At 38.2% G+C, this 27,244-nt stretch overlaps 2 protein-coding genes across 3 annotated transcripts in view; both read left to right on the top strand.

The window, feature by feature from the left end:
* LOC127639327 (tetraspanin-7-like) overlaps positions 1-22,516 on the top strand; it is a 39,964-nt gene extending 17,448 nt beyond the window's left edge. Inside the window, exons 2-8 of the mRNA XM_052121256.1 lie at positions 12,410-12,598; positions 12,688-12,762; positions 12,854-12,949; positions 15,339-15,494; positions 15,573-15,656; positions 18,870-18,952; positions 20,137-22,516. Of these exons, the coding sequence (XP_051977216.1) occupies positions 12,410-12,598; positions 12,688-12,762; positions 12,854-12,949; positions 15,339-15,494; positions 15,573-15,656; positions 18,870-18,938 (669 nt within the window). The 3' untranslated portion in view covers positions 18,939-18,952; positions 20,137-22,516. The remainder of the gene's footprint in view (positions 1-12,409; positions 12,599-12,687; positions 12,763-12,853; positions 12,950-15,338; positions 15,495-15,572; positions 15,657-18,869; positions 18,953-20,136) is intronic.
* Positions 22,517-24,983: 2,467 nt separating this feature from the next.
* Positions 24,984-26,851, top strand: LOC127639328 (mid1-interacting protein 1-B). 2 transcript variants are annotated; one of them, XM_052121258.1, is made up of 3 exons: positions 24,984-25,109; positions 25,479-25,636; positions 25,795-26,851. In XM_052121258.1, exon 3 carries the CDS (start codon positions 25,800-25,802, stop codon positions 26,238-26,240), a length of 441 nt encoding a protein of 146 aa, XP_051977218.1. In that variant the 5' UTR covers positions 24,984-25,109; positions 25,479-25,636; positions 25,795-25,799; the 3' UTR covers positions 26,241-26,851. The 2 variants fall into 2 exon arrangements, with proteins under 2 accessions (XP_051977218.1, XP_051977217.1); XM_052121257.1 differs by having other exon boundaries at positions 25,479-26,851.
* Positions 26,852-27,244: the final 393 nt, after the last annotated feature.

The following is a 27,244-nucleotide window of genomic DNA, read 5'->3' as shown; positions in this document are numbered from 1 at the left end:
ATTTTTATGGTGATGACATCATTGGAGTGCACGGCCACATGGCCTGTTTTTGGACTGTGCAGAGATGAGGGATGTGGCAGTAGGATTTTAATGCTCTTAGTGGATTATGTGACTTGCAGATTTGAGTTGTTTATGAAACAAAGACAGTTGGGGTTCGGTCAACTAAACTAAATTAGTCTTAGTCTTTAGTGTAGTTTAAAACTCAATACAAATGTGTGGTTTTAGTGTTAGTGATTGGGGGTCAATAGTTTTTACTATTTAGGACACTAATAATGATTTTTAGTCAGTGATTTCAATGATTTGGGCAAAGAGATTTGAAATATTTTGGGTCAGTGATTTCAGACATATTCATAATCTATCATCGTGAAGATTTACGATCAATTAATCGCAATTAAATGTTAATACCACGAAACGACCCCTGAAGTTGCGAGTTTGAATCCAGGGCGTGCTGAGTGATTCCAGCCAGGTCTCTTAAGCCACCAGATTGGTTGCTAGGGAGGGTAGAGTCACATGGGATAACCTCCTCGTAGTCACTATAATATGTGGTTCTCGCTCTCGGTGGGGCGTGTGGTGAGTTGTGCGTGGATGTTGCGGAGAATGAGGCAACTGAGATTCGTCCTCCACCACCCGGATTGAGGCGAATCACTACGTGACCACGAGGATTTAAAAGCACTTTGGGAATTAGGCATGCCAAATTGGGAGAATGTTTTTTTTTTAAATGCTCCAACACCAATTACATTGAGCCTGCTTCATCTTCATCTATGCGCCTTCTGTGTGTAGAAGATGTGACATGCAGCGCTCAAGGGCCCCATGGCGACGGATGACCATATAGACTATCGATTCATTATTAACATCCCTAATTTGAGGTCAGTAATGACAATGATTTGACGTAAGAGATTTCAACAACTTGGAGGAATGCTATGATTTGGCATCAGCAATATCAGTGATTTAGGGCCAGTGATAACTATGATTTGGGCTCTGTCATTTAAAATATTTGGGGTCATTGATACCATTGATTTGAGGCTGGGATTACAGTGATTTTGTGTCAGTAATTTCAATGATTTTGGGTCAGTAATTTCAATGATTTTGGTATGTAATTTTAAAGATTTGTGGTCAGTTATTTCAATGATTTTGGTCTGTAATTTTAAAGATTTTGGGTCAGTGATTTCATTGATTTTGGTCTGTAATTTAAAAGATTTGGGGTCAGTTATTTCAATGATTTTGGACTGTAATTTTAAAGATTTGGGGTCAGTGATTTCAATGATTTTGGTCTGTAATTTTAAAGATTTGGGGTCAGTGATTTCAATGATTTTGGTCTGTAATTTTAAAGATTTGGTGTCAGTTATTTCAATGATATTGGTCTGTAATTTTAAAGATTTGGTGTCAGTTATTTCAATGATTTTGGTCTGTAATTTTAAAGATTTAGTGTCAGTTATTTCAATGATATTGGTCTGTAATTTTAAAGATTTGGGGTCAGTGATTTCAATGATTTTGGTCTGTAATTTTAAAGATTTGGGGTCAGTGATTTCAATGATTTTGGTCTGTAATTTTAAAGATTTGGTGTCAGTTATTTCAATGATATTGGTCTGTAATTTTAAAGATTTGGTGTCAGTTATTTCAATGATTTTGGTCTGTAATTTTAAAGATTTAGTGTCAGTTATTTCAATGATATTGGTCTGTAATTTTAAAGATTTGGGGTCAGTTACTTCAATGATTTTGGTCTGTAATTTTAAAGATTTAGTGTCAGTTATTTCAATGATTTTGGTCTGTAATTTTAAAGATTTAGTGTCAGTTATTTCAATGATATTGGTCTGTAATTTTAAAGATTTGGGGTCAGTTATTTCAATGATTTTGGTCTGTAATTTTAAAGATTTAGTGTCAGTTATTTCAATGATTTTGGTCTGTAATTTTAAAGATTTGGGGTCAGTTATTTCAATGATTTTGGTCTGTAATTTTTAAGATTTGGGGTCAGTTATTTCAATGATTTTTGTCTGTCATTTTAAAGATTTGGGGTCAGTTATTTCAATGATTTTGGTCTGTCATTTTAAAGATTTGTGGTCAGTTATTTCAATGATTTTGGTCTGTCATTTTAAAGATTTGTGGTCAGTTATTTCAATGATTTTGGTCTGTAATTTTAAAGATTTAGTGTCAGTTATTTCAATGATTTTGGTCTGTAATTTTAAAGATTTAGTGTCAGTTATTTCAATGATTTTGGTCTGTAATTTTAAAGATTTGGGGTCAGTTATTTCAATGATTTTGGTCTGTAATTTTTAAGATTTGGGGTCAGTTATTTCAATGATTTTGGTCTGTCATTTTAAAGATTTGTGGTCAGTTATTTCAATGATTTTGGTCTGTAATTTTAAAGATTTGGGGTCAGTTATTTCAATGATTTTGGTCTGTAATTTTAAAGATTTAGTGTCAGTTATTTCAATGATTTTGGTCTGTAATTTTAAAGATTTGGGGTCAGTTATTTAAATGATTTTGGTCTGTAATTTTACAGATTTGGGGTCAGTTATTTCAATGATTTTGGTCTGTCATTTTAAAGATTTGTGGTCAGTTATTTAAATGATTTTGGTCTGTAATTTTAAAGATTTGGGGTTAGTGATTTCAATGATTTTGGTCTGTAATTTTAAAGATTTGTGGTCAGTGATTTCAATGATTTTGGTCTGTAATTTTAAAGATTTGGGGTCAGTAATTTTACGTTGTCTTCCACTTCATTGCTCTCTCTCTCTCTTTTTCGCCCATTAGAGTGCCATTCATCATCGTGATCCACTGTTGCTCGCGGTAAGTGCTGTTTGTCCTGAGAGCTGCTGTTAGATGGCAAGCCATACATTTAATGGCCATCTACAGCTGTCAGGGGCTGTTAAACCTGATTCTCTCAAACTGTTTCCAACGTTACATCAAAGTTCACAAGAAAAGGGGCAGAGAAAGAGTGGGCTGAGGAGACTCTGGATCTAGATGACAACACCTTGCAGAAGCTAACATGTCTGAAAGGTCTGTCTCATTATTCTGAAAGTCAACTGGCGAGGAAATGGAGGTTTAATCAGTACCACGTGTCCAAGACTAAATTGTCTGTATCATTGGCAGTTAGCTGGAATGGAGTGGTTGGTGAACAAATGGATGGATGTGCATAACTATATATTTTCAAAATTGACAAGCCGACTAATTGGTCAGAAAGAAGCTTGCTTCGGAATCATCTGACCCCAATCAGACGTATTTTTAGAGGCTGCTTACACCAATAAAAAAAATGCTAGACAATGCAAAGCAGGGTTTCCATTAGGTGGAAAGTACAGTTTTTGTCATTTTAAAGATTTGTGGTCAGTTATTTCAATGATTTTGGTCTGTAATTTTAAAGATTTGTGGTCAGTTATTTCAATGATTTTGGTCTGTATTTTTAAAGATTTGGGGTCAGTTATTTCAGTGATTTTGGTCTGTAATTTTAAAGATTTGGGGTCAGTGATTTAAATGATTTTGGTCTGTAATTTTAAAGATTTGTGGTCAGTGATTTCAATGATTTTGGTCTGTAATTTTAAAGATTTGGGGTCAGTGATTTCAATGATTTGGGCTCTTTGATGACAATGATTTGGGGTCAGGGATTTCAGTGATTTCAATTATTAGGGCTCAGTGATGACAATGTTTTGAGGCCAGAGATTTCAGTGATTTGGGGTCAGTGATTTTGATGATTTAGGGTTAGTGATTACATCAGTTTGGGTTTATAGTTTTGGCTCAGTGATGTCAAATATTTTAGTCCCATCATTTAGGATCAATGATTTAAAAAAGTTGAAATGAGTGATTGGGGACAGTGAGTTCACTAGTTCTACTTTATTGCAGGCAGAAGACATAGAATACAGAGCCAACAATTGTTTGCAGCACTGCTTGACACACACGCACAGGATTGTTCTCTTTTAGTTGAATTCAAGGCCACTGAACAACACCGGCTTTGATCAGACATTTGAAATGCAAAGAACAGGATTACTTATCTCTTGCCCTCTCTTGTTTTCTCTTGCTTTCTCTTTTTCATCAAAGCACCCCTCTCCTTGTTTCTCTTGTCTCTTTCTTTCTTCGCCCTTGCTTGAGATGCACAGAGTGCTCAGCAAAATGGAGAACAGCCACTTCGTGTCTGCAGGGGCTGTGCAGTCCATCTAACCGAGTGTTGCCTGAAGTCCCAGACCCACCAAACCAACATCAAAAAATTAGCGGCGACAAAATCTGACGGTGGTGTCGCCTCATGTTGCCTGCATCTGGGCAAAAAACAAGGCCGACAGACACTCAACAATGGCCCGACATTGGCCGGCGGCCGACCATTGGCTTGGTGTGTCACGGCCTTAAGATTCTTGATTTTTTTCAGTTGAGGGGCTGTTAAGACCAAAAATGTTCTTACTCTTAAAAAAAGCAAGACACAGCGCAATGAACAGGCCAAAGCTGTAACAGAATGCAGGTGTCTTGAGATGCATTTTTGCATTCAAGACTAGATGCATCTAAAAAATGTGTCGCTTCTGTGCGTGACACTGAAAAATTGGCAAGATGTGGCGCAACAGTCTAGCGCATGTTTACATAGAAAAACAATGGAAAACAGCAGACTCAAAAAAATGTTTGGTGTGAATGAAAATAAGGCCAAAATACGGTACGTTTTCACACTGTAACTAGTTTTATTTATTTATCAACTAACACCATCCACAATGGATATAAAAGCATCACAGGAGATGTCGGTAGCCTAATTTTTGACACTGTGGCATTGTTATTTTTATGAACCAGCAAATGTAATTTTACATCACATTCCTTTTTGATAACATTCTATGGTGGAAGTAATATTGTGAACATTTTAAGAATTAAATGGTAAACTCCTCTAGTTAAGGATAATATTATAGCTAGCATTTTATGTATCCTAAATACATTTCTATCAGAAAGACTCGCAGGCTTGAGTGAGATTTAAGATGACATTTATTTGATGGATATAAAACAGAAAAGTAAGGTCTCTCTTTGGCGTAGGCCCCGTCTGGCAGTCCGAAGATGTTGTTCTCGGAACCGTCATATCCTGCCGGAGATAGGAGGCAGGGGCGAGGAGCCTACCCCCGTGCAGGATGGGACTCAACAGGTGGTGGTGGGGTGGTGGAGGTTGCCGTGTTAGCACACTGAAACAGCAATGTGATAGATTGTGGGCAGACTTATAAAGCAACGGCTTACGTATGATTGGCTGGGAGTTACCCAGCTAATGGTGCGATGATGTACAGCTGCTAGTCTTCCCGCTAGAACTACGCTGCTCTTACATTCAGTTAAATGATATCTTCACACTTTGTGCATAATGTCAAGCATGCTATTCACTTATATTTTTGTCTCCTTGGTAATCAAATACTCTAGAAGGAGGTTAAGTTAACAACAAATTAACAGGAAGTTGAAACCAAACAAACACAGTGGTAGTCCACAATGTACCTGCAACAACGAATGTATTTACAACCCAGGATACCTCATCCTGTAGTAATTGCACATCCTTTAAGACTACTAACCAAAAACGTGCTCAGTTAACTTGCTCTAGAATTGATATTGATATCTGGCAATTTATGCCAGGCATTGCTTCCTGATTCTTGATATGCTGCTGTCATTGAATCCTCGATGAAGTTAGGTATAATCTTCAAATATCCTCTATTTATTTTTATTTTAAGTTCTAGATTGTCTGTAATACATGAGTTGGCACTGAAATATCGAAGATGCATGTTGCCGAGCCACATCAATTTGTGATTCATTTGAAGAAATTAATATTTCATATATTATTCATAGCAGATAGATACAGATGACATGGGGAGAGAAAGCCGTTCTAAACTGAAATGTTCAGAAACACGTGACTAAGATTAAGTTTGATATTGTCTCTTTATTGGACTACTATTATTGTGTCCATGCATACAGCCTTCTTGCCATTTTTATTCATAGAATAGTAGAAAGAGGACAAGACATTTTTGTGAAAAAGAGGAGATGGTTGAGATATGTTGCAAGCCATATACAAACTCACATTTCCTACACGAGCATCAGGGCACATATGTCAAATCATGTGTGCTAACCACCAAGCAAGCGCTCCAATGCATTCTTATAACATAGTTGCTTGAGACGTGCTTGTGTGATTGTACTAGTCTAGTTTTGAGTTTAGTGTGCTGTCCTAGTAGTATGTGAGTTTTGTTAAGTGACAGATCTTTTGATTTGCAGCAATGTCTTTATTTACAGAACCCTGGCTATTATAGTCAGAGATGGAGAAAGTGTATGACAGACATACTGTTGAATAATTGACATCCTTCTGTGCTCAATAAAACATTTTCTTCTTCCAGCATCTTTGTAAAAACACAAGTTCTGTTCCTCTTGTGTAGATTTGCTTCTTTTATTTCTTCCATCATTCTCAAAATGAAAACCCACTCTCTTTTGGTTCTACTCTTTCTATTATAGTCATGTTGTCTCTATCCATCTAAGGCTGTGTCTACATTAATCGGGATACATTTGAAAATGGCGTTTGCATTTTTGAAATGTTCTCCGTCCACACTGCCATTTCCAAAAGTTGTTTGTCCACACTGAAACGTATGAAAATGGTTAAGTCCCCAAACTGAGCATGCGAAAATTCGCTGTTGCATGTATGGTCTGAAACGCAATTCGTGTTCCATTGCCGGACACCAATTCTGACTAAATTTAATGTCGCCTTCGAAGGAATACAATGTGAATGTTGTAGAAAGTATTTTTTTAACATTTATCTTTAACAAGTGAATATCAGGCACAACAGTGCCACTATATCACAGGCCGCCATCTTGATTGTTTTGGTTGAATGGATGACGTGACTGTGTCACATGACAACAAATAGGTCATTGTTATCAGATATCTCCATTTTCACAATCCGCACTACAACACGAAGACGCCGGTCTCGGTGGGGCGCATGGTGAGTTGTGCGTGGATGCCACAGCGGGTGGCGTGAAGCCTCCACGAGCTATGTCTCCGTGGTAACGTGCTCGACAAGCCACGTGATAAGATGCGCATGTTGACTGTCTCAGATGCGGAGGGAAATGAGATTTGTTCCACCACCCGGATTGAGGCGAGTCACTACGCCACCACAAGGACTTTGGCATTACAAATATAACCCCAGACTATGGCAAGGAACACAAAACTCCAGAAGATGTTGAATAATGGATAAAAATAACCTTGGGAGAAACCAGACTCACTGTGGGGGCCAGTCCCCCTCTGGCTAACCAGCATGAATATAAGGCCAATATTAGTTATTTATGTGCATTGCAGGTCATGGAGATTTTTTATGAACTGTAAGATTAATGACTAATGTCTTTGAAGTTCATCCTTGATTAACTGCAGAAGTTCACATAGATGCAATTGTCCTTTGTTAGTTGGCTGATGAAGGCTTTTGTTGCCAATTAATTGATTGATTGATTAATTGATCATTAGACCAGGGTGATGCAGGCAGAGATCAGTGACTTTAAACTGACACAGTTTCTTAAAAATGCAGCACTCATCCATTAGAAGCTGAAAAAATAGCAAGATGCAGCACAACAGTTAAAGACCTCCATCTTGCACGTTAACATTAAAAAACAATTAAAAAAAAACAGTGCAGATGGACATTAAAACATTCAAGGGTTGTGCAGAAAAGAATGACAATAGACCCTTTACACAGACTGTAATGGTGTGTTTCTGCCTTATATAGCGGCGTAAATCAAGCAAAATATTGATAATTATATTTTGCTGTGGTCTCCCATTGACAGATAATGAAGTTTACCCTGCAATCATTTACTTCTCGGCTTTCTAAAACCCAGAAGGGAGAAAAGGTTCCATAGTCAGTTTCCATCCAAGTTGTGAATTTAATGCAAAATAATACAAAAATTTAATTTTGATGAATTTTTTTGGAATGCATTTACATTTACATTTATGCATTTGGCAGAGGCTTTTATCCAAAGCGACTTACAGTGCACTTATTACAGGGACAATCCCCCCGGAGCAACCTGGAGTTAAGTGCCTTGCTCAAGGACACAATGGTGGTGGCTGTGGGGATCAAACCAGCGACCTTCTGCTTAACAGTTGTGTGCTTTAGCCCACTACGCCACCACCACTCCGTTAATCAGAAGGTTGCTGGTTCGATCCCCACAGCCACCATTACAGGGACAATCCCCCGGAGCAACCTGGAGTTAAGTGCCTTACTCAAGGATACAATGGTGGTGGCTGTGGGGATCGAACCAGCAACCTTCTGATAACAGTTTATGTGCTTTAGCCCACTATGCCACAACCAAACCACACAAATGCTAAATATGCATGGAATGGTACGTTTTTGTTGCACATCTAAGAATTTATTCTGTAAATGTGTTTCTGTTGTAGTTTATGCACACGTCTTGTTACCAAATCAAAAATGCGTCCACCTCAAGTGAGCTACTACGCCTTTTAGGTGCACATTTTAGAAACTTTATTTGCATCTTGGTGTTTCCATCCAGCATTTTCTATGCAAGATCCCAAAGTTCCCATACAAATTTGTGAATGGAAACCTGACTATCCTATCCATGCCTCCAAGAACATCTCAAGCTTTAAGTCTTTTAAAGGCAAGCATTACTTCCTCTACACTACCTCTCTGAAACCTCACGTCCGTATCTTCTTTCATCTTCATGCTCCCGGGATTTCAAAGTACTTAACACTTTATGTTTTCGTTCCTCAAAGTTAGAAATGTTCCTTTCTCTTTTTCCTGGATTTCTGAAGAGTCACACCATCTGCACACTCTGTCTCCTTCTCTCTCTGTCTCTTTCTTTTTCTCAGCATGAGATAAGGGACATTGTGTCCTCAATACTATGGTGGACATGGTCTGAATGACAACATGGTGGTACCATTGAGTGTAGAGTGGAAAACTCTCTCTCTCTCTCTCTCTCTCTCTCTCTCTCTCTCTCTCTCTCTCTCTGTCTCACACCTTCATTAACACATCCCTGAGAGAGATGTGTCTTTCAGAGGTGGCAAACTGACGGTGCATCATTGGATGTAAAAAGAAGTGATGCTGTACTGCTCTGAGTGGGCTGTTGAATTTACATTGATATTATTGTATTTATGAGTGTGTGCACATTCACACTCGTACTACATAATATCACTCATCTTGGTTGCGTAGATGTTAGTCCAAGGCTAGAAACATACCTCATTTTACACAAATGTAGACACGAATACTTGACCGGCACATTGAAAGCATGCAGTCTCATTGAATATACTTAACGTGTGCATTACTGTGGCGTTAACAAACCTCAGTACTCAAGGGGGCGATAAAGATACCCACTTATCACAGAATGTTATAAAAAACTTTGGCTAACGTTATGTAAAGGATTCACTCATTCTGTGGCTGCGCAGCTTGTGAGTTTTTTTTGAGACACGCTGATTGCCCCCTGCTGACGAGCTCGTAAAATCACAAAGTTACTGTGTAAATGTACTTCAAGCTTGAATAGCTCCATTGATAGGAAAATATATACTTTTATCAAGAAATGTACGTATGGGATGAAGGAATGATTAGTTGCGTACATTTTCTTTTACATTTAACACGTCATGTTTTTCTATTAATTATATAGACTAAGTATTTTTTATCCTGGGTAGCTCAACAGTAGCGATGCGGACTACCACCCCTGGAGTCGTGAGTTCGAATCCCAGGGTGTGCTGAATGACTCCAGCCAGGTCTTCTAAGGAACCAAATAGGCCCGGTTGCTAGGGAGGGTAGAGTCACATGGGGTAACCTCCAATGGGGTTCGCTCTTGGTGGGGCGCATGGTGAGATGTGCGTGGATGATGTGAAGCCTCCACACGCACTATGTCTCCGTGGTAAAGCGCTCAACAAGCCACGTGATAAGATGCGCGGTTTGATGGTCTCAGACGTGGGATTCCTCCTCTGCCACTCCGTGTAGTGGACTAAAGCACATAACTGTTAATCAGAAGGTTGCTGGTTCGATCCCCACAGCCACCACCATTGTGTCCTTGAGCAAGGCACTTAACTTTGTTTAGCATCTGCCAAATGCGTAAATGTAAATGAGTCACTATGCCACCACGAGGACTTAGAATGCATTGGGAAATCGAGCATTCCAAATTGGGGCAAAAAAGGGGAGAAAAAATACATTTTTAACGACGCCCACAACCACAATGTAATGTTTGGAAAACATTTTAAGAACATACATTTGTAAAACTGGGTACCTTGAAATATCAGCACCACTTTAACTATGTGACAGTAGTCGACCAGAAAGAGAAAACTTACACAGAAATAATTTATGCTAATGTACCCTATTGCGCTCTTTACGGCAAAGCCGAGAATGTATCCACACTTGTGTTGGGCTATGATGAGGTGTGACGCATTTAAGAATGCAACGACACATTTAATCGAGGCCACATGTACACTTATGCATTTTATTTGCTTAATGCCTCCCACACACTCTAGAACAGCATTTCTCCTCCACCAAATACTGAGCATTTCGAAATGCTCTTCATAACTGCATACTATGTTATAAATGCACTATGGAATTATCTATTCAATTGGACAAATGTTGGATAAGTAAAACATGTAGAAATGTCGTGTCGTCAATTGTACGTGCTTGATCTGTGTCGAGTCCATCATGTTCAGTCTGTGACCGGTCCACCTGCCAGGGAAACTAGTACAACACAAGCGCCCAAAGGCCCACAGGCCATACTGTGTCCTCCAGACTTATGATTAAAAACGTCATAAACACTCTGAGAAATGCTAAAGCCTGAGGACTGAATTAATTTAACCCAGTTTCCCATATGCCTGCAGCCCCACAAACTCTCTTGAGAGTCAGAGCTTTCAAAGGATAAGTCTTTGTTAGATGGTTTGTGCTTATTTGTACGATATTTAATTAATGAGTATTTGATTAAGGGAGATCCATCCAAAACCCCTGCAAAAAGTACTCCGGAAGAACCATGGTACAGTCATGGTATCAGATTTTAATACCATGGTAGTTAGAAAATATATGTAGCCTTTAAGTGATATTGCCATGGTTTATGTCCAAAACAAAATGGGTATTAGCATTGTACTATGTCCAAAAACATAATACCATGGCATTGTTTTTGTAAAAAAGTAACTTTTAACTGTCTAGCTCTCAAATGAAGACAAATATGACTTATTACTGCTGTTTTTGGCCTATTTAATGTATATTGTGTCTTAATTCTGGTGTATTGTGGGCTAATTCGGTTATTTTGTTCCCATTTTCAAATGTTGTTGTACCTCAGACCTTCATAGCACTGCATAATGAACGCATTTTGCGTTCTTGTTACTAATTATTTACAATGTAGTACGTTTATTTATTTTTCGCAAGAAGGGTTGAGCGCGACTTCCCGCCATTTCACTAAGGACGTTTCAGAGAACGTTCTCGTGATGCAGGTAAATAATGCACCAGCGCCCTCTGCTGGACAACACTACAAACTGACGCTTCTGTTGTTTGTGTTTATTTTCCTGGGACACACAGATGTAACTGCGCTGCAAAATAAATGTATTTCACATTGTAATTATATTAATAAGGGGGGGAAATAATGTAATAGTTATTTATTTATTTTCTAGAAATAATTTTGTGAGATTTACGCTTTGAACAAGTAATAGTAATAATAATAATAATACTACATTTGACCTGAATAGCACCTTTCATACATAAAATGCAGCTCAAAGTGCTTCACAATTACAGGGAATAGAAAAATAACATTTAAGACATACAAAATCAAAGAATAAAATTTATTAAAGATTGTAAATAATATTATTATTAAAGGATACAAAATTCAATAAATTGATCAACAGACATTAAATGAATGCCAAAAGTAGGGAAATATGCCAGTGGAACAAGATTAAATATAATTATAATAAAACATATATAATTGATATTATATCTAATCTCACACAGCTTTGCTTTATCTTGTTTAGAGGATATTCTTACAGGAAAAGAACATTAATGTACTGGTCATTCTTTTATTTATTTATAATTGTGTGGAAATCCAAAGTTTGAAAGATGTGTCTGTTTCATTTGCGGTATTAACTGTGATAAAAATGCACTGTATATTGCATTTTAAATTATTCACAAAACAGCAAACAAAATGGGTGCCATAACTCTTAAAAATGAAGGCAATGAAATTAAACCGTACTCAGAATAACATAATGCGTAAATTATATGTGAAAGACATGCAAGTAAAAATATTTTAATATAGGTTGTATGAGATATAGTTTAGTATTACATATATTATATTAATCGTTTAGTTCATGTTATGGAAAGACTGCCTTAAGTAATGTTTTTATGCTCTTATGTGAGTGCAATGTTTGAGTATGTTCATGTGTTGTCCACTAGGTGGCAGCAAAGACAAATAATGACTTGCTAGGACAGCTGACAAGTGTGTTTGGTACATTTTACAATATTTCCTCTGTGTCTTTCTAGATCACGGGGGCGATCCTGTTGGCAGTGGGACTATGGGGCAAGTTCATGCTAGGACCGTATATCTCTCTGATCGCTGAAAACTCCACCAATGCCCCATTTGTTCTTATTGGGACCGGAACTACCATCATCGTGTTCGGACTGTTCGGGTGCTTCGCCACTTGCCGTGGGAGTCCATGGATGCTCAAGCTGGTTAGAGAGACAAATATATGAATAGCAAGATTTCCCATACATTTGTAAACTTTTTAGACACCACATCTAAACTCTCTCTGTCTCTTCAGTATGCCATGTTCCTGTCTCTGGTTTTCCTGGCAGAACTGATCGCTGGCGTCTCAGGCTTTGTATTCCGTCATGAGGTGAGAAAAGCACATAGAATTTGAGGCGATGACCCATTATGCACCTGTTGCAGAACATGCATTGTGTGATGGGGAGTGTGTGTTCTTTCAGATCAAAGGCACCTTTCTGAGGACGTACAATGAGGCCGTGCAGAACTATAATGCTCAGGATGAGCAAAGCATTGCAGTGGATAATGTCCAGAGGAATGTGAGTTCAAAGGCCCGCAGAGATATATATGTGTGCTTGGAGTGTTTGGAAAATCAATCGTTGAAATTTGACTAAAAATGACTGAACGTGGTTTTCAAGAGAGTCAGAAGTCTATTTATTTATTTTTATCGCCTTTTCTCCCCAATTTTTGAATGCCCAATTCCCACTACTTAGTAGGTCCTCACGGTGGCGCGGTTACTCACCTCAATCCAGCTTCTGAGACTGTCAATCCACTTATCTTATCACGTGGCTCGTTATGTATGACACCGCGGAGACTCACAGCATGTGGAGGCTCATGCTACTCTCTGCGATCCACGCACAACTTACCACATGCCCTATTGAGAGCGAGAACCACTAATCGTGACCACAAGGAGGTTACCCCATGTGACCCTACCCTCCCTAGCAACCGGGCCAATTTAAACCCCTATTTAAAGCAATGTATCTAAAGCACTCTGACAGAGTTTCAGTGAGAAATGTAGGGTGGGACTTGATTGGATTCCATTGATTGGATTGTGAAAAATGGTGTCTTCTTTACTTTAAAGGAAGCAAAAATCTGGGGGCAGTTTTTAAACATTAAAATACTCACTGTTTCGAAAGTATAGCCACAAAATGTGCATGTAAACATGATTTCAGTGTGATGAAATCACTTACTAACCTTTTCTGTATAAAGTTACATCCAAATTTACAAATTCGTTGCCATGACGACGTAATGCCATATACCCGTTATCCTGCAAAAAGGACAGTTTAAACAACTTTTCAGCTCAAATAATGCATGAGTTTTAACAGAATGAATGTAAGTGCTTTTATAACTTTAGAAGTTTCACATTTCTGCCTTTAAACCCTCAAAAATTGGCCCCATTCACTTCCATTGTAAGTGCATCAGTGTAACATTGATTTTCGCTTTTTTTTTTTTTTTTTTTAAGGAGGGATAAGTCGAAATTATTTTCTGTGGTAATCAATATTATGCCACAAATGCTGTCGATTGAGCTTCGCTTCTACTGAACACTAACAAAGACTATTGACACTGTTTATTTGAGAGTTTAGGTGCGTTCCAGTCGACCGTTAGGGTCCTCCGAAGTGGATTTTCCACGGCATTCATCCATATTAAGGGAGATTCCAATCCGAAGGGAACGTTTATGCTAAGTTGGAAGGGCACTTCAAAAGGCATAGAGAATAAGTGTACATCGATACGTCACTTCACAGGACGTGGAGTGGGATATTTACCCACCAGTCATTGCAAACCAGCAGAGTACTGACGTCGTTTGTATAAATTAAAAGCTAAAATCAAATAAACAAAAGGAGTTTGAGACGCTGTCATTTAAATTAAGCTTAATTTACCTCAGGTGTGCTTTCTATGTGGTTGTGCGATGCTTTTGTTCTCTTAAACACAATGGAATGAAACGCTGCTTTATTAGCAAATGTTTGCGATATTCCAGTCTTGCGCATATATTAAATTCCTAACTTGGATGGAAACGTTACTACTATTAGTAAGAAGAAATCTTAAAAGATGAAAATCTGAAACATTTTGCATAGTAGCAAATCTGTCGCCAGTTCTTTTTTCCTTTGTTTACGGACATGATGTAAACACGCAGGACAAATGACGGAAGCTGAACATTTCCTGCCAAATTGAACCCAACATCTCTGAACGTAAAATCATTAGTGTATGCTCACCGTAGTGACTTAAGGTAATGTAACAAGTGACAAGGTTTTCTAACATTTAAATGTGAAATCCTATGTAGTGTTCCTCCATGTTGTACGAACGATGGAAGCCTTCAATTTCCCGTCAAATTGAACCAGACAGCTCAAAACGTATAATCTTTATCATAGACTTACTGTAGTGACTTGGTGCAAGGCAAGAACAGTTTAAAACAAAAAGTCCCATTGTTTTTTAACCAAAAATGAAATGAGTAACCCTTCGTAGTGGACCTTCATTGTTTACAAATGACGGAAGCATTAAATTTCCCGCCAAATCGAACCTTACAGCTCTAAATGTACATTATTATTCTAGACTTACCGTAGTGACTTGGTGCAAGCCAAGAACACAATTTTGAACAAAATGTTACGTTTGTTTTGACAAAAAATTAAACGAGAAACCCTTCATAGTGTACGAAGGATGGAAGCCTTCAATCCCCCCCCCCCCAAATTGAACATTACAGCTCTGAATGGAAATCATCAGTATAGGCTTACTGTAGTGACTCGGGTTAAAGCAAGAACATGGTTTAGAGCAAAAATCGTGTAGTTCACAGAAATCTCCAATTCAGTTCTATGACACATTCGGTAAAACATTCATTAGAGCTTGTCAGACCTTCTGTAGCAAAAACAACCAAAGCAAACGGATCCACTCATTCACCTCTGATTGGGTAAATGTTCTTACTCGCTTTGTCCTTAGTTGCATTGCTGTGGCGTTCTGAACTACACTAGCTGGTTCACCAGTGTTTATTTCCCTGAGAACGGAATTCCACCCAGCTGCTGTGCCAACATGTCCGACTGCAACAACTCGGACTTGAGGAACGCCACCATAGCAGTCACTAAAATCCAACAACAGGTAACACACACTCACACAAACAAACACACAAGCTTGCTTTATTTATTTCCATCTATTTAACTTTGTCTCATTTCTCAGGGCTGCTATGAACAAGTGACGTCTTTTATTGAGACTAACATGGGCATTATCGCTGGAGTAACGTTTGGAATTGCGTTCTCGCAGGTAGGAAACAATAGTTATTGAATGCTCTATACCTCTGTAACATTTTCCCACTTTCACTTATAATGTTAGTCTGGATCTCTTGCACCAAAAAATGTCTAATAATTTAGTTTCATCCTCTGTCTGACCTTTAAGCCCTTCCTTTTTCTCTGCTTACGTGTCATAATCACCTCTGACGTTATTGTTTGCAAACTAATATTTACTCAAATCTGTTTTCCTTTTACCGCCGAGATGACCGAACAGCTGGCTGGTGTTTTCTAACACAGGTAGAGCGGGTGGATGTCGTAGAAACGATTCACACTGTACCGCTGCGTGTGCATTTGTGTGTGAAAGCTAAAACGAGAGCTGCGCTGCCATGACAACCTCACGGTGAAAGGCGACCTGGGCTGTCTGTGTTTTCCCAGCCCTCATTTAGTAAACACTCACACACACACTTAAAGGCGCGGGAGCCGAGTGTGTGGCACAGCTGGGGTTTTCTGGCGAACGTGACTGTTTCAAACACAATCATGCGCCTTGCCACTCACGGCAGACTCAGCGGAACACACACACATACACTTCTCTGCCTCGGGAACATTATACATATCTCTTTTTTTATCTGTTCAAATGGGTCTAATGGATAGGAACACTTTTACCCCTCCGAAGAACACACAATAGTTCTGTTTCAAAACCCAGCGTGCTGCCTTGCTGTCTACATAGGGAGATGCCTTCTAAAGGCTAGGGTATACTTTGTTTTTCTGGGTGTCGTTCCATCTCATGGACAGTCGAGCGCTTAGCCTTTCGAAGCTTACTCTTTTGACCGCGAGCCCTTATGGACACATAACGCATAAAAACTAGGCTGCACACGGACGTCCACGTGCACTGTGCTGATGATGATATTTGCATCGTGGACACCGTGCGCAAGACATACTGGCATTCAGAAAACCAAAGTATACTTTGTCCTTTAGGTAACTTCCAAACTAAAATGGAACCTCAAAAATTACTGAATTTGAATCCTCCACATCAGCCGCAACACCACGCACCACACAAACAGCGAGAGACTTTCAATTGATTCCAATAGAGTTTGACATTAGCATGTTGCTAAGCTAACAACACCGAATTCGAATAACTGTAAAATGCACGGCACACACAAATATTGGGCAAAACAGCACATATTTAATTATTTTTAGCAATTTAGACAGATTTCTTGTTTCTCACTTCGCACACATCTCGGATGGATTTGTTTCACCTATCTCATTACAGTGCGTTCTGGAATTGCCTTCTCTGTGAATGATGCATCCGATGCTTCGTTAGAGTTAATTTGAAATGAAGTATCTGAAAGCTTATGCTTTTAAGCTTAAAAAAGGACCCAAAAGTATCATTTGTCGTGTGACAAATGTCATGTCTTCTGAAGGCATATGGATTTTGGTGAGAAACAACCTGAAATATAAACTCAATTAATTTTGACTCGTTCCTCCTTTTCAAAAATTTGGCTTTGAGAGTGAGGCACAATGAAAGTGAATGGGGGCTCACAAATACTCACTGTTTCAAAAGTATAGCCACAAGACATAAACCAGATGTGTGTAGCAGGTCTGGACGTTTATCAAAATGGGAAATGGGAATCAGGATGCGGGGTTCAGGTAACATTTAAAGTCTTTATTCAACAAAATAAGCACTCAAAGGAATCGTGTTCACACTCTAAAGCCGGGCATACACGGTGCGAGTTCTGACACTCTGGAGGTCGTAAGCCCTTGCACGCGGTACGAGTCAAGTTTATCTGATGATCATACAAGACAGGACTTAACGACCTGGTGAACTCATTTTTGGTGCTTTTTATAAAGCCATTGTATGACATTGCTTTCATGTATCTTGCGATTTAGAAATAAAAATAAGACTGGCATGGCGATGGCAATTAGCAGAAAACTCATCTGCCGATTTAAAATATATATATATATACATTTTGTGTGCTTTATTATCATGCAGTACTAGCGTTATGATTGATGTATGCAGTTATGAAATCACAGCTTCCCTTCGAAATCTGAATCTGTCAAATGTCGGACAGTATTTGTAATAATTAATTATTCTCCTGATTGGTCAAATTTCGAGCCAGATCGGCTCGTTCAATCGCACACATCTCACGAATTCAAGCTGGCAGTGGCCACATTTTTTAGACAGTTTAAAAATTACCGGGAGGTCGTGGGCTGCTCGTAAGCCGCATGGCTCCGCTCTAAATTCTTCTCACATGATGCAAGCCGCGACCACACAAGCACCAACGATTTACACGTGATTTCCCGACTGGAATTATTATTTTTTTTTTAATCGGTCGGGAGCTCACACGACTGCCGAAAATCGCACCATGTATGCCCCCCTTAACGCAGGCACTGCTGTGTAGCTCTCTCTCTCTCTCACCCTGGGCTCTGGTGTGGCCTCCTCTTATCGCTCTTCCTGAATTACTGCAACAAGAAACAGCTGTTAGACTTAATTGTCACCCAGGGATGAATCTTTACTGCTTCCCCTCTACCTGGACGGACACTCGCCACATTGTGTTAACATGACTATGATGATGATTCATCATGATGATGAAAGACTGTAAACCCTAAACCTAATGATTTACAGCAGCATCATATCTATTTATAAGCTTCACATTTCTGCCTTTAAACACTCCAGAAATGGGCCCCAATTCACTTCCACTGTAACTTCGATGTTAGCTTTTTTTAAAGAAAAGGAGAGACGGGTCTAAATAATTTTTGTGGTGATCACCATTATGCCAGAAATGTTGTCAAAATAGCTTATCTTAATATTCCTTTAAGTCACTTTTCAGTGAAAATCCTGATGTCCTTTGTGCATCTATGAGCGCTATGAGAAAAGCTAGTGCACAGTGACACGCATTTACGCAAGAACTTGCATTGTTTAACGGCAAAATACAACACAAGTGCTCGCGTGAACAAATTAATCAGAATTTCCACTTTTGGGTGAACTATTCCTTTAAAAGGCAGTCTAGGTTGGCAGCTCACTCGTTTTTTACATTTCTTTCAGCTCAAATGTGCAATGAGAATCAGCAAACATTCATTATGCTTATAACTAGAATTTGGAGAATGAACGGTGAACTCGGGAGAGCAGCAAACATTAATGACTATCACAATTTAATTTAATACAATTACACTGCCAGAGGAAAAAGCGCTCGTCTGCAAAACACAGTTTTACCATGGTAACAGTGATGTGTGTTTGTATGTTTTTCAGCTGATCGGGATGCTGTTGGCCTGCTGTCTGTCACGATTTATCACTGCCAATCAGTACGAGATGGTGTAGTAGCATGGGCACAGGTGAGCGACATAAACACAAGCTGTTTCAGGCAGTTCCCTTCTAGGCAGCAATTTAACCAAAACTGAAACTTATAAGTGACTCATTTGAAACACTTCAAGGGTAGCAATTCAATTAATGGTCACTGACATGAAAACAAAAATAGCATTTCTCACTTAAAGCATACAAGGAACCCAACACTCACAACTGATTATCATGGAGATTGACGTCGTCATGTTGCCAAGATAATGACGCAGTTTCCAAAGAAGCACAAAAAAAACAAACTGCACACAGATATTCAATGAAATGCAATTTTATTAGATGGAACTATATTGTATCAGTCATTTCTTCCCAAGATTCTCTTCAAAGAAATCTGGAAGAAAAGTTACCGTAGTAGAAGACAGTTTACCCTAATGATCGCTATAGCACCTCTTGTGGCAACGCTGAGAATGCAAAGCGTACTTGCGTTACATAGAAAATTGCAGTCCGAGACATTTCAGAAGACAAAGATGTATGAACCTGAGTCATGTACTTGCGTTGAATACGTTTGAGAGCCAAGGTTACCAGTTTACATACACACACAATGATTATCAAACTGGTGTTTGACAGCACTGCTGAGGGTGACAATAAACCTGTTTGCGTCAAATACAATCTCTCTGTTATTGCCAAGCTGACTTCCTGTCTCCATAACACCTTAGACAAATGTATTTATCAGCCTGAAACACACACACACACACACACACACACATATATATGAATGAGTGTGAATATAATGCTGCCTTCAGGTCATGTCAGAATGTCTTTATTTAAAAAAGATAGGTGTACATAAACCAGCACCAAAGTATTGTAGTGACCTGTACCAGTGTGAATCTTTGGAATGTTGCTAAGACTTTCAGCAAAGACGAATTGAGCAAATTCGGATAAAGCTGTTCAGTTATGACATACATTTTTAGTCCAACCCGCAAGGCTAGTTCGCCATGGGTTCCCTCTGGAATTTGCAATATGTTTTAAGAATAGCGGTATTCAACGTATGAGTAAAATAAAAAGAAATACAGAAACTTCCACTGTACACTATATATTTCGAAGCTTGCTAGTTGAAACTTCTGCGGGAGGACGTGAAGGCAGCATTAGCTTTTCAATTTGTGACATCAAATACACATACACATACACTCACAACTTCTAATCCTTTTTCTCCCCTCCTTTACAGGCGTAGACGATGTACGACACCTTGGAAAGGGAAAGCATCCCAACAAATGCTCGCACACTCCATTCTTTATCGTTTTGTCTTTCCCCTCTCTTTTTATTGCCACTTTTCTTTATCTTTAAGTCTGGCTTTCTTGGCTTCTATCGCTCTTAATGCATCATTCCTAAATCGTGCAGTTGTGCCATGACTGAAGCCTCCCTTTTCGAAAAGGAAATGGTTTTTAGACGCACTTCTCTGTCTGTATTTTACTCTGTACAAAGCCTTGCATGCAGAAACCATCTCACACCATAGACTAGAACTGAAATCAACAGTATTTCTATGTCCTAACCAGCCGCGAATGCGACAAGTGACATTTTGTTGGCTGCTTAGTTTCCATTTTTTGTTGTGTCTTGGCGGGTAGCCAAGTGAAATATCATTGGTACCTGAATGTTAAACATCAGATATTTTCTGATTGGTGGTGATTTTTTTGTATTGCGCAATAAAAATGACTATACGCACAAAGCTTGTCACGCCTGGTTAGGACACGGTATTAATTCGTTATGTATCCCGTGCTTTTTCAAGACGCAAAAGATTAGTTTTTGTTCTAACCAGCCGAGATAGCAATAAACAATACGCAATTGCTTGGGTTCTACTTTTGTAGCATTGAATTGGGCACCCCCAATCACAGTGAAATCTTATTGGCTTAAAATCCAGCTTCTTATAGTTGTATATTGCACATCAAAAGTTCTGATTGGCTGTTATATTTGTGGCTTCGCACAACCTTTAAATGTGGACTGAAAAACACATGAAACTTGGTCGCGTCTGGTTGGGACACAGTTTTAATTATTTTAAACCAATGCACATTTGTTAGTTACTCGTCTAATGCATTTTCGGGAGTAAATCAATTAAAGAAAGAACAAAACAAAAACAAAAATACAGATTACAAGATGTTGTTGCTGTTGTCAAATCTTTGGCAAAGGTTTTTTTCTGTAAAAATGCCTTTATTGTCTTCATTAATTTCGTTTTCTTCTCAATATCTCAACATCTCTCGGTATAGTCACGCAAAAACTGTAAATTCTGTCGTGTCCGTGAAAGTATAAAATTAGCAGCCTTCTTCCACATACACAAATATCTGTACAGAACTTGTCAACATTTAGACTGAAGTGTTAAGATATGCCCTAAAACTAGAGGACATTTTTTGCCTAGAGTTCAGAGTACTAAATTAACACTGTTTAATGGGCAATTGTATTTCTCAGTCTTTGGGTTATAATGACAATTTCACCTTGTATCTCACTCGTGGACTGTTGACACACTGTATTTTCTCTTTTGTGTAGAGTTTGATTGTAAGAATCTAATTACACTGGGCGTCTCTTTTAGCATTTATGGTATTCACACTTTACAGGCATTATTTTCAGTTATATTTCAGTATATAGAAGTGGGTGAATGTTTGCATGAGAAGATAATACGAATTTTGGTATGCCAAATAATATTTCTAAGAAAGGATGGTATAAATATTAAAAAAGAGATCCTTTTATCAAAGCCATTTAACAGCCTTAAAGATACGTGGGTGGTTGAAAGACCGTATTTGAAATTTGGACTGTAAAAGAGATTTCTAAAATTGTAAAATGTACTACCCACTAAAAATTCATAACTGGATTATAGATAAATGGAAAAACTCACATAAAATATCATTAAAACGTATTTGTCACAGCAGAGTGATTGTGCAGACGGGGGTAACGACTCCAAGAATCAGATGCCTTGGTATAAAATACTTTATTTACTGTTCTTAATAAAGAGTAAACAACAGAAATCAAAGATTTTTTGATGGTCCGAGTCAAAGGAATTTAAGAACTGATACGAAAACTAAGTGGCTTGCATTGAATTGTGAAGTGTTTTGCAATCCTGATTTCAGTCACATGAGCCAGAGAGCTCTGCCATTTGTTTTATTTATTATTAATTTATTTTACATATGTGTTAGAAATACTGCAGTCTTTAGCTTTCTGCTGACATTAATGTAATTGTGAGGTACTATTTTAACGAATTCTGACAATTCCATATTTACATGAGTTAATGTGTTTTTTGTTGTGTTATTTTGTTTATGTATTCTCATTGTTTATTAATTTTATTATCATGTAGACTTATAGAATTATTGTATTAATATTTTAAACAATCATTTCTGCAGCTGCCCCTTGTGTTGATAGATCATTAAGTATTAGAGTCAAGAATTCATAGTCTGAACATGCGTGATGAATTACACATTTCAAGATTGACGAGTAGACTTATTATATACTTTGTATAATAAAATCAAACTTTTTAATATGCATCACCAGCTAGCATGCCAACAAAATATATGTTGTTATTGTAAACAACCATGCTCTCTATGAATAAAATGGTTCTTCGTGGTTGCCAATTTCTGGTTTTGTCTTTATTTTAATTCAAATTCTTGTTGTTTGAACTACATTTCACAGGACTTTGGATGATGTCGACATTAAAATGCATTATGACCAAAATACTGTTAGATGACACATCTAAAACCCAAGACAGACTAAAGAAAATGTATGCCAACAAACATAGACTGATAAAATTGATGGATACTGTATATAGTAATACATTATTAATAATTAGTATTGCATAATTATGTTTTTGTTTTTCTCCGCTTTTCTCCCCAATTTGGAATGCCCAATACCCAATGCACTCTTAAGTCCTCGTGGTGGCGTAGTGACTCGCCTCATTCAGGGTGGCGGAGGAAGAATCTCAGTTCCCTCCACGTCTGATACCGTCAATCCGCGCATCTTATCACGTGGCTTGTTGAGCATGTTACCGTGGATACATATAGCGTGTGGAGGCTTAACGCTATTCTCCGCGGCATCCACGCACAACTCACCACGCGCTCCAAAGAGAGGTGGTTACCCCATGTGACTCTATCCTCCCTAGCAACCGGGCCAATTTGGATGCTTAGGAGACCTGGCTGGAGTCACTCAGCTCGCCCTGGATTGGAACTCGTGATTCCAGGGGTGATAGTCAGCGTCTTTAATCACTGAGCTACCCAGGCCCATTTGTAATTATAAGTAGCATGTTCAACTAACGTTTGACAAACAAAACGTGTCCAAATACTTTTAGTCTTCATATTAAACATTATAGTACCTACTAATTAGGTGTGTTAGTTAACGGTTGAAATTTCTCACGGTTCGGTTTGTATTACGGTATTAGGGTCACGGTTTTGCTACAGTACTTGCAATGCTGAGAAAAATATACTGCCAAATCCAAAGTAAACATACTCTATTTGGTAACAACCACTTCAACAGGTTTCCTAATATAAAAAGCATGGTTTTACAACATGGTTATGAAAAAACATTGTTTTACTACAGTAACCCTAATTTTACAATGGCATTTGAAAAAAGCTTAGTAATCCAAACTTAACCATGGTAACTACAAAACTACTGAAGTAAACCCATGGTTACTATATGAATACTACAGAATGAATATACAGAATACTAAATTGAATACAATATTACTGTACTAAAACCATGGTTAATGGTATTATTCTTGGCATAATATAGTTTACAAATATATAAAGTTAACACAGCAGTCATGATTACTTATGTATAATTTCCAAACTAACAGACATCATTGTGTGAATTGTGTGTGTGTGTGTGTGTGTGTGTGTGGTATCTTTAAAATAAATTCCACTCTCTTTGATATTTTGATATAATACAATTACAATTCAAAACACTTTTTAGGTCCACTGTAGATCAGCATCTGGTTTTATTCATCGTGCATTCCCCTTGACTCGTTATTTGCAAATATTTGCATTTAAAGTTTAAATGCATTTGCATAATTCCAAGGGTCATCACTGGGTTTGCAAGCACATGTCAGGAATTTCCTTTGCACATTTAAGACAGTATAGTCAGTGTTGGATGTAATGCATTACTAAGTAATTAATTAATGTTATTAAATTACTTTTTCATTGAAAAAAGTAAGGGATTACTCTTAATTTATCAATCATTTAATTACAGTTGCTTGTGATGTCATTACGAAAATTAGTCTAATGTTAAAATACATGTTTTCTTATTTAATGCTGGCCCCTTAAATTATTTGGCTAGTCTCATGAATAATGTATTTTATTTTATATTATTTATTTTAAAGAATTAAAATAACAGTTTCATGTCTATCCTTGTATTTTTCATGTGGTCGAGGTTGATTGGGGTTTTAGAAAGAAATTAGTAATAGGTAATGCAATTACTTTTCAGAAAGAGTAATTAGTACAGTAATCTAATTACACTGTAAATATAATTAGTAGTTAGTAATTAATTACTTTTTAGAGTAACTTACCCAACACTGTATAGGATAAGTCAAAGGATATGTTGCATTTTCTTAAAAAGATTTTTTTCTAAAAATATGGATTCATATTTGTTAATTAATCAGAATACACCATACAAAACACAAAATAAATATCTAAATTATTAAGTATTTCATTGTTTGGGTCAATGTACACCTAAAGTAATGTATGGGTTGTTGAGTTATATCAAAGGGTTAATGTTATGCTAACGTTCTGTTTTCCCTTGCAAGAGAAGATGAATAAATACATTTTAGAAATATTTTTGGCACTGTAGGTATGGAATCTAACACAAAACAAACTGTAATATCATCCGGTAGTTTCCTCACGCACACTTACCCATTATTCCACTGTCTTGTCCTTGACCATGAACAGCCGCCATTGGCAAGCAGCCGGATTTACTATCTGAACTCTGATTGGTTGCTTTCAAAGAGTCAGCCTTCTAGATGTATTAGGTAACAGTAATCTGATTGGACAAGAGCGGCTGAGCGGTTATGGGCTGATGCTTTGTCTCATGAATATTCATAAGTTCCACAAGCGCCCCATGCGGCCTCACCCACTGTCGGCTTTCTCGATGAGTCTGTGTTCTTTCCGCCGTTCACGATTTCTTTGGACTTTGCTTGACGTTTTCATGCTCAAGGGAGGCGAAATATCTGCCAAGGTTAGTATTTCAAACCAACATTTATTTGTTATCCTCGATAAATTGAGGTTTAGTTCGCCGGTCAGCTTTTTTCGCTATAGGAAATCAGTGGAAGGAGTGGTAGGAAGGATGCACATTCGTATGTTAAACGGAATTAAATACAAATTTAACCGTGATCCAGTTTACTTTTACTAAATGTTTAAGAAAATTGAACAGTTCTTGTTTAAATACATTTTTGTGTATATTATAATGTATTATGGGATAAATGGCAGCTTCTATTTGACTGCTTTCCTGGTCTTATTTTCCATTCTTACAGTAATATTTATCTATTTAATTTCATCATATATTGTCGTGTGCATCCTCTCTATTCCCCTATCTGTGTTATCTCAGGTCACATTATCCGGTTATGACCTGGTTACGCTGCAACGAAGCATTTGAGTGACGTGTGGAAGCCACGCCTTTGCTTTAAATCCACCTGTGGTTCCAGAAACTCACCCAACTGAACCGCACAAAGGATTTGAGCACTGTCGGGACACAAATCATCGCAGGTAGACCGCCCATCCCAAAAACAACTTGAATACGCCTACTGCTGGTCTTTTATTCTGCTACATGTCTATATAGCCTAGAGACTTTAAGCTTGTTTCTGCAATAGTTCAAGCTCTCCTGGTCAGAATTTCCTAAAGGGCAGCTATTCATTCTCCAACAGCAAAGATGATGCAGATCTGTGATTCATACATCCAAAAAAACTCCCTCTTCAATGCGATGAACCGGTTTATCGGTGCTGTGAATAACATGGACCAGACGGTTATGGTGCCAAGCTTGTTGAGGGACGTCCTGTTGGACCAGGAGGAGGAAAAGGAGGTGAACTCCTACCAGGATGGAGACATGTACGGCTCATATGTGCGCCTAAAATCAATCAGGAACGAGATTGAATGGGGTGTCCTTCAAGCCGACGAGCGGCGCAAGGAAAAACACGGGGTGACAGCAGCTCTGGAGATGTCCCGCATCGAACCGGACGATGAAAACTTGGAAAAGCTCTTTCACTTGCATCTAAGCGGATTGCACACGGTACTTGCGAAGCTCACGCGCAAAGCGAACACTTTAACGAACAGGTACAAGCAGGAAATTGGAATCGGTGGTTGCGGAAATTGAAATGCGTCTGCGTTTAATTGTGAAAAGTTCACAAGAGGATGTAACCGGGAGTTGAAGCCAAACGCGCCCCCTCCGGTGGATTCCGCGCATCTAAAATTCACCGGATCGAAAAAAAGACTTGCACTTGACGGCAGTTTACAAGCACCCTGAATTCCCTTGATAACATCCCTTGACATTGTTTGCACAACCTGAATACTGTAATTCTAAATTAAATGCAGTTTATTAAAAAATGCAAACAAGCTAACTTTAAAAAAGATATGCAATATACATTTCACGGGCAGTATGATATTTTCAGGAGCTCTGTTAATGTAGAGTGTTAAGTTTTGTGGCTATATGGTTAAAAACTACGAATGACTAATTATGTGTTAAAACGCACAATTCCGCGCTCATGTCTAAAGAAATTCTTCAAGCTGTTGGATCTTTATGATGTCATGATCGATGAGATGGAATCGCATGAAGATTCTATTTGTTCTATTTAGAATGTGGATTGATTCCAGGAGATTTTGTCACAATAACGGTTGGTAATTGTGTAAGATTTGAAAAAAGGATTGTGTCATGTATTTTTTGTAACATGAAGTTGGGTCATAGTGGGAAAATAAAAATTTCGTAAATGCAGTGTTCGTTGACGTGACTCTTTCCTGTAAATGATTGAGTATCGAATGAACTAACTCCATTATTAACCGTGATTAATAATGTATCATTTGCTTGTGGCTTGTCCTTGGAAAATGACCAGATGTTATAATGCTTATGTTGAATCAGACTTCCCTCATTTAATGCTTAACTTGAGTGTCCATATGCTCTTCTATAAATATGGAACTGAAGTTTGTACGGTTTAAGCTACAGTTCGCCAACTGTCTCATCCTGCTCGGCGAACAGTAGCATGTGTTGGCACGCAAAGCACAGCTGCTGCTGAGATCTGCAAAGGCAATCAGGCACGATCAGTTATATTAAGACCTGGCAACATCTGAAAGAGCCTAGCACCTGCAGTGCATTTTTCAGATCTT

This window comes from Xyrauchen texanus, chromosome 48 (genome assembly GCF_025860055.1).
Source record: "Xyrauchen texanus isolate HMW12.3.18 chromosome 48, RBS_HiC_50CHRs, whole genome shotgun sequence".
In the NCBI taxonomy this organism is placed as follows: domain Eukaryota; kingdom Metazoa; phylum Chordata; class Actinopteri; order Cypriniformes; family Catostomidae; genus Xyrauchen; species Xyrauchen texanus.
Note: the sequence above shows the minus strand (reverse complement) of the source record. Positions and strands in the feature narration are given on the sequence as shown.